Source organism: Eucyclogobius newberryi, unplaced genomic scaffold (genome assembly GCF_026437365.1).
Source record: "Eucyclogobius newberryi isolate DKJ021-1_F unplaced genomic scaffold, fEucNew1.0.hap1 SCAF_7, whole genome shotgun sequence".
NCBI classification, from domain to species: Eukaryota; Metazoa; Chordata; class Actinopteri; order Gobiiformes; family Gobiidae; genus Eucyclogobius; species Eucyclogobius newberryi.
The window spans coordinates 24870029-24877528 of record NW_027316389.1 but is presented as its reverse complement, the minus strand read 5'-3'; the positions used below and the strand labels follow the sequence as shown (position 1 = coordinate 24877528).

The 7500-nt window shown below is 38.4% G+C and overlaps 2 protein-coding genes across 2 annotated transcripts in view; both read left to right on the top strand.

Annotated features, from left to right (window-relative positions):
• The window catches only part of LOC140349243 (anoctamin-9), a 15372-nt gene extending 13104 nt beyond the window's left edge, over positions 1-2268 (top strand). The window contains exons 17-24 of the mRNA XM_072435518.1: positions 1-51; positions 127-320; positions 410-562; positions 761-908; positions 983-1105; positions 1241-1334; positions 1459-1571; positions 1650-2268. The exon at positions 1-51 is cut by the window's left edge and continues 47 nt beyond it. Of these exons, the coding sequence (XP_072291619.1) occupies positions 1-51; positions 127-320; positions 410-562; positions 761-908; positions 983-1105; positions 1241-1334; positions 1459-1571; positions 1650-1665 (892 nt within the window). The 3' untranslated portion in view covers positions 1666-2268. The remainder of the gene's footprint in view (positions 52-126; positions 321-409; positions 563-760; positions 909-982; positions 1106-1240; positions 1335-1458; positions 1572-1649) is intronic.
• A 493-nt stretch (positions 2269-2761) lies between these two features.
• Positions 2762-7500, top strand: part of LOC140349389 (single Ig IL-1-related receptor-like) — a 6012-nt gene continuing 1273 nt past the window's right edge. Inside the window, exons 1-8 of the mRNA XM_072435699.1 lie at positions 2762-2981; positions 4345-4602; positions 5113-5314; positions 5708-5838; positions 6258-6398; positions 6480-6623; positions 6996-7098; positions 7187-7337. Of these exons, the coding sequence (XP_072291800.1) occupies positions 2915-2981; positions 4345-4602; positions 5113-5314; positions 5708-5838; positions 6258-6398; positions 6480-6623; positions 6996-7098; positions 7187-7337 (1197 nt within the window). The 5' untranslated portion in view covers positions 2762-2914. The remainder of the gene's footprint in view (positions 2982-4344; positions 4603-5112; positions 5315-5707; positions 5839-6257; positions 6399-6479; positions 6624-6995; positions 7099-7186; positions 7338-7500) is intronic.

Genomic DNA, 7500 nt, shown 5'->3' with positions numbered 1-7500 from the left:
TATAATGGTACTGAAGCAAACCATTAGCAATGTATTTGAGTTCACAGGCCCGTAAGTCCCATACATCTATAACAGTTTTACTTGATTATTGTGCTAAGTGGTTTGATATTTTGTGGTTGACGTCAGGTTGTTTTCACGCTGGTTGAAAAGAAGAAGGACAAAGAAGCTGCAGAGGAAATGTGGCCACTGTTATCACAAAGATGAAACTATGGACTCTTGCTCTGAGCTGTGTGATAGCTGCAAGCTCCGAGACTGGCTCAGTAACTACCGCCTCAATGACGTCGACTCCTTCAGCCTTTTCCAGGAGTTTCTTGAGATGGGTATGCAAACAAAAAATAATAGGGCTATGGAAAATAGTACCTGTACTAACATAACAAAGTGTCTTACAATTGTGACTGTTCTCGTTCAGTGATCCAATTCAGCTTCACCACTATTTTCGTGGCTGCGTTTCCTCTTGCCCCTCTTCTTGCACTCCTTAATAACATCATTGAAATACGCTTGGATGCGATTAAGATGGTTACTTTGGAGAGAAGACTTGTCCCGAAGAAAACCAATGATATAGGTGAGAGAAACGCCAAACACCACGCCCCTTTCCATATGACCCCTGTTGTCATGTATTGGTCAAGTATTGGTTTACTGATATAGCACAAGTTTGTCCTAAATGACAAGGTTGACGATCATATATTAAGATGATACGTTTCAGAATCACAAAATATTGATAGACATTTGACTTTTTTCTTTGCTTGCTGTTTACCGTCAGGTGTATGGATAGATGTGTTGGAAGCTATTGGCGTTTTAGCTGTTATTGCCAATGGACTGGTCATTGGAGTGTCGTCGGACTTCATCCCTCGACTCGTCTACCGTTACATCTATGGTCCCTGCGCCAACGGAACGGCGACAGATACCGAGTAAACAGAGATTCCTATTGATCACTGGAATAAGCATAAGGATTTGTTTAGCTTCCACTTCAATCTTTTTGCAGGTGTATGGAGGGATACATCAACAACACCCTCTCTATAGCATACATGAATGACCAGGACACACACAATGAATTCTCAGCAGGTCAAATGGTGACCCCTAGTGGGATGAATGTCTCATTCTGCAGGTACGCCTTTGCCTGCTTCTTTAGCATTACTCACTGAACCCTTTGAATGGGGAAGAAATCACATACAATTTCAGTAGTTTGCTGTGATGAGGAATCTTTCAAAATATGCTGAAATGTCGGTCTATTTTATTATAGCTATAAAGACTATCGTAGCGCTGAGGACTACAGTCTGACTCCACAGTTCTGGTTAATTCTAGCGGTGCGGTTTGCATTTGTCATTTTATTTGAGGTAAGCAGGCGTTTTCTTTTTCTTTTTCTTTTTAAAATATATGTTTAGGTTCAAACCTGATCCAGCCTACAATGTACTGTATGCGCTCATGTCACATTATTTACATCGCCTCGTGCCTTTGCAGCATGTACTTGTCATCTGTAAATTCATCGCAGCCTGGTTCATTCCGAGCGCTCCTATGGAAGTCAAAAATGACAAACTGTTTGATAAACTCAACCGGCTTAAAGAGGAACTCAAGTAAGATTCAAATATCTGAAAAACTGCACCATTATTGGTTATTCTGTAGTAATTTATTTATTTATGTATATCTTTCAGGTCATTTGAAGAGTAACAGCTGTAACATGACCCTCTTTTGCCTCGTGCATAACAATGTGCTGACACACTCAGTAAATGCAAAGTGGTTGAGCTGTGAAGTGTTCACAGAATCCTGGGTTACAACCTGATGTTAAACACAGGCAACGGACAATGTGAAACACTCAAGAGACACTTAAACTGTGCACAGAGACAGGTTTGAATGCGGGCAACTGGCCTTTTTGAGAATAAGCTTACATACAAGGATGCAATGATTGTATACTGCTGAATCTCTATACTCCGTTGTGTGTTTTTCAAAGGTCTACATTTTTATACTACACTTGCACTGTTAAGTTGTTACAATGCTGCCTTACTTTGTTCAAACGCTGTGATACGCTGTCATTACTGGTGGCCAATGTCAAAAACTTTTTATTATAGAACACGTTTTGCAAATAGCCTTCCTCAGATAGTGCACCTTGCATTTGCATCTCTGTAAGTATATTGGTGTGCGTGTTACTGCTTCATCTGTTACGCTGTCATCACTGCACCTTTAAAGTATTGTAAACGAATCTAGGATTTGTTTTGTTTTTATTATTTAAAGAATGTATTGATGAAACATAGCCAACATATCTGTCCTTATTAATTTAACGTTTATATTGTGATTCTTTGCAATGTGTATTTGTGTATTTTAAGCACTCCTAAAACAAATCATCTTTTTTGTACATATGAAGAAGTGCAGAAATGAGAAACTCACTTCATAGTTTCATAAAGTCACACTTTCTTTCTTTTTCCTTTTAAAAAAAAAAAAGTAATTAAGAAATTACAAACAAAACAAGTATCATACTAATATTATTCAATATAAAACATATATGTTCAATCACAATAAAATGAAATAAAATAAATATATATATATTTTAATTGCAAGATAAAAACTAAAGAAAAATACAGGGGAAAAGTCATCCCAAAATAAATGTACAGGACAATACTTTCGACATCCAAATCATCCAGAAATGAGATAAGTTTAGAAAAGTCGCACTTTGTCTTAATTCATAAGTTTCCTCTAAACAGGTGAAAGCTGACGCATGTGTCACGTGATCACTCAGAGCCAATAGGTTGTTAAGTTTCAGTGCTTTTCAGGTAAGTTTACGTAACTGGAGGCTGGCGTCCTTGTAGTTGTCGCCTGGTCACGAAGAGTGTAACATTTAGGCTTCGTTAAGTCGTTATAACTAGAAAAGGATGCGTTAACTACATTCAACTTCCACTCGGTAAGACCCAGGACCCAGGGCATTATGGCTTTGGGGTCAGCCGTGTTCCTCCTGCTGTGTGCCGGCTTATCCACGTCTTCCCTGGCAGTGGGTAAGGAAATCACTTCTTTGATTTGACTGTAGGGCAATGGCCTGAAACCAGTTCATATGTAATTCCCACCACATCAGAAGTGGACTCTGGGATGTAACTTGCCCTGGGTAAATATTAGGTCGGTCTCATACGGCTCGCGCGTGCAGTCACACAATCTGTCGCGCTGTCACGTGCTGTTGCTTGGTAACAGTTCCAGACTTTAGACCAGATCCCGCTGCCTTCAGTTTGCGAGAAAAACACAAAGACAAGACAAATAAAAGGACACAGACACCGGTGAAGAGCCATACGCAGCAGGTTCGGCCGGTTGTTGGTTTTGGTCATACGCGCAAAACGTGAAGAACGAGTCTCATTACTTTAGTGACCTTATTTTTTATTGTAGTACTAGTAGTAATAGTAGGCCTTTTACTTAAATTATCTACTAGATTGTAGAAAAATGTTCAGTTGTATCATACGGACGCTGTTTTTAGACAAATAAGACGTTTTGACTCTCATCCAAGAGTCATTCTCAATCTGCGGATCGATACTGGGAACTCAAATATATATTCTATTCTGAGTAGGCCTTCTGAGTTAATAAATATCTGAGTTCCCGGACTCGATCCGCAGATTGAAAATTACTCTTGGATGAGAGTTGAAAGGTCTTGTTTTTCTAAAAACAGTGTCTGGATGACTACTACTGAATCTTTTTTCTACAATAGAGCACTCCTGGACTGAATGAAAGATTACACCGACTCATCATCTACTAGAATTGTTTTTTTATTGTAGCCATAGAAAGTTTCTGGGCCCTCTAGCCTTATGCAAATAGGTATTGACCAGAACGAGGAAGCGCAGTCCAAGCTTCATTTACATAAAGGCCTAGTGCATGGGCAGATATTACACACCTTCTTACCTGAGTTCATGTGTGCATTTACTTATTTTTATCATGTTATTTATGTTACTTATCTTCGAAAAAAACACTGCATCATATACATCTGATGTATATGCCAATACACTATAAAACATAAAACATTCAATATGTATTGTTAATATCCAACAAATTTGTATGCAAAAAACGTTATTTATGTATTTATTGTTAATATCCAACTGGAATATATTTACTAATAAAATAAATAAAAAAATAAATAATTGCCTAGGAACAGTTCGGTGTAATCCCTCATTCCTCCAGGAGTGTTCCTTTGTAAACAAAAAACAAAAAAAAAGATTCACTTGTTGTCATCTGGACTCTGCCCTTGACATCTTTTTGTGGATAGCTCTATCTGTGTCACTATTGGTTGATACAACCACTGTAAACTGTACTATTGTGTGTATACAACATACTGAATCATTTCCACAACAGTTATCACACAGTTCCTCTCTTCTTTTTCAGCCCAGAGTTGTGTGGACCCTGGACATGTGGCAGAGCAGGTGCTGTTTGCCGGAGATCAGTTTCCTTTTTTTCGCCTGCAGTGCACTCTGGGTCCATCTGTGCAGCTGACATGGCTCAAAGACTGTGTGCAGCTGGACTCTCAAACAGAGAAGTCCTTCCTGGAGTTCCTCACAGTGAACGTAGAAGACCAAGGCAATTACACTTGTGTGAAGAGGAACGATAGCTCCGTGTCTTCCACAGTTAGGCTGATTGTTAAGGGTAAGCATCGGTCAAAAGGGCTGGCAATGGTAAATTCCTTTGGTTCCAATACGATACCTGAACAAGACTTGTTTCCAGTACAGCATGGATAGACCGTCTTAATGATTATCGAGATCCATACAAAAAATAATAGGTCTAGTTAAAAAAAAGTTGTTTTTGTGTCTTAAACATACACTTGGTGCTGTCTCAGTATCTACCAAGCCTTTATCCATGATTTTTTCTGTACCAAGACATTTTTCCAACCAGTGACACCAGTAGATATTTCAGGTAAGACAGAGTTACCTTAATCCAGCCCAGTACTCCATTCCAGCACAGTTGTGTCAAGTCAGCTAAATATAAGCTTAAGGAGATATTATATTGTCTTTGTAAATGCGGATGTGAATGAGCTGAGTTGTCTCCACCTGTGAGATGGCATTTCGTTTCCACATAGCAGTCTCTGACCAAACCTGGCAGAGCATAAAGGCACCCCATTGTATTGAACACAGATAAATCTGGTATGTTCCTACACAGAGAGGAACTGCTCCAAAGAGCCAGAGTTCATCCCAGACGGAGGTCGAATGACACTGCGCAGGACTGTGGGAGAAACAGTTAACATGAATTGCACGGCACTGCTCCTTTGGCACCGCAGAGATCCCCACTGTAACATCGCCATGCACTGGAGTAAAAATGGACAGAATATTACCCACCACCCGCTGCTGACAATATCCGTCTGGTAAAATGATCAAATGTCTATAGTAGAGCTGCTAGAAGCCATTTGTGATATATATACCTGTGATGAATATTGCAATACAGTAATAATGATATAACTGCTGTCATCTTGAAGTACTGTACTAACACTATGAAAGGCACTATAATCACACAAATTACAGATCAGTTCAGGCTTTTGTTTTGGTAAAGGCTAAAGATTAAATACTAATAATTGCACAATCAAAACACATGTTAATTACGTTATTTTTGCAGGAATATTTCATGAATGCATTTGGAATGTTTCAATACTCATTTCAGTTTTGATTACTGTGTATAACACTTTTATGTTACTTTTTTTAACAACCCTAAATATACTGTAATTATAGTTTTTTTTTTTATTTATTTATAATTGTATTAGGGCTGTGGGTCCAGGCCAACTGATGGTGAGCAGCCAGCTGGAAATCACGGTAGAAAACCAAGAAGATGCTGGACTTTACACCTGCACAGTGAGAAATGCATCCATGGAGTTCTCTGTACAGCTTATACAATGTGAGAAAACACTAACCATTAGTACTCTCTGCCTATAATGGACAAGTAAAAAATAACTGTGCAAAACTGATGGCATGCTATTCACTTTTATGAGAGGAATGGATTTATGGAATGGCCATGATCATTGATTTATGTAGGGATTTTTCTTTATTTATTATTATTTTATTCTTTTGTGTTTATTAGTTTATTTATCAGGGACAGTGCACATAAAACATTGACCAACAGGAAAGGGAAAGTTGCTTTTACCAGGTTTACATGCACATAATTGTATAACTACTCTGTAAATAAAGTTTATGTCTCACAAGTACAACATCCTTTTATAGCACCTACTGTAAGCAGAAATCTAAATCTGACAATACTTGATCATAGTGTTGTTCATCCAGACTATATGTGACTAAATACTTCTTACATCTGTGTAGTTCATCCAAACCACACAGCTGCTGTCATTGGAGCCGTTGTGGTGCTGGCTTTGCTGGGTATCGCTGCTCTTGTGTACGTCAAGTGTCACCTCAACATCAAAATGTGGTACAAAAATATATACGGAGACTATGAACTTAGTGGTAAGACTGTAATACCCCGCTCTACTTGTTTTTTCATCAATTACATCAAAGACTGTTGCTCCTTTTTGTTTTTTATTGTAGATGGGAAAGTCTATGATGCCTACATCTCATATGTGAACAATGATTATGACAGAAAGTTTGTTAATTTTATACTGAAGCCTCATCTTGAGAATAAAAGTGGATTCAAGGTCCACCTCAATGAGAACGATATTCTGCCTGGTGTTGGTAAGTTACAGATTGACAAGAAAGAAAGCCTTAATTATTTGGCTTATCAGGTTATCAAGTATGATGAAATATGAACTCTGATCTGTTTTTGTGCAGATTGGCAAATAGCTTTATATACAATTTTAGGACATCAATATATGATTTAATAAATGTTAGTTAGTGTAATAGAACATTCATCATATTTACATTTCACCTACCGTTCGGAGTCTCTTTCTATTTTATTAAAATGTACTTAGACGTAGAGAGTTAACTTTGAAATTTGCAGAACTTAGGAAAAGTACAAGTCATTTTAGGGAAGTAAAGTGATATGTGTGTGACAACCAGACCTATGCTAAAGGACACTGTGACATAAAAACCACTACATATTTTCAGAGCCGTCTGCTGAGCTGATTATGAACATGAGTCGATCCCGGCGTCTCATCGTTGTGCTCTCTTATGCCTACCTGGAACAAGATTGGTGCAACAGCAACTTCAAGTGAGCCTTTGATATTGATCCATGAACATTTTTCAGCTGACAGTGAAGTACACCACTAGAGGCTGCTGTTGTGTTCTGCTTTAAACAGACAAGGCTTTCAGCAACTGTTGGAGTTGTGTCCACAGCCCATCCTGATTTTACTGGATGGCCAGAGTAAACGCTTTAGGCCTGAGGTGAAGCTGGAGCTGTCGGAACATCAGCCCTGCCTCACCATACTCACCTGGAGACACAACTCTGTGGTACGGTTTGGATTTAAGGCTTAGGTGTTTGTTTATTTGGTATAATAACATTTTGAAAATAATTAGAATGAACACACATCCATTGTTTCCACTCTAAAGAAGGGTAATTTATGGCGCAAAGCTGTAGTACCACTGATGTAGTTAAAATAAGAAGAATATGAAT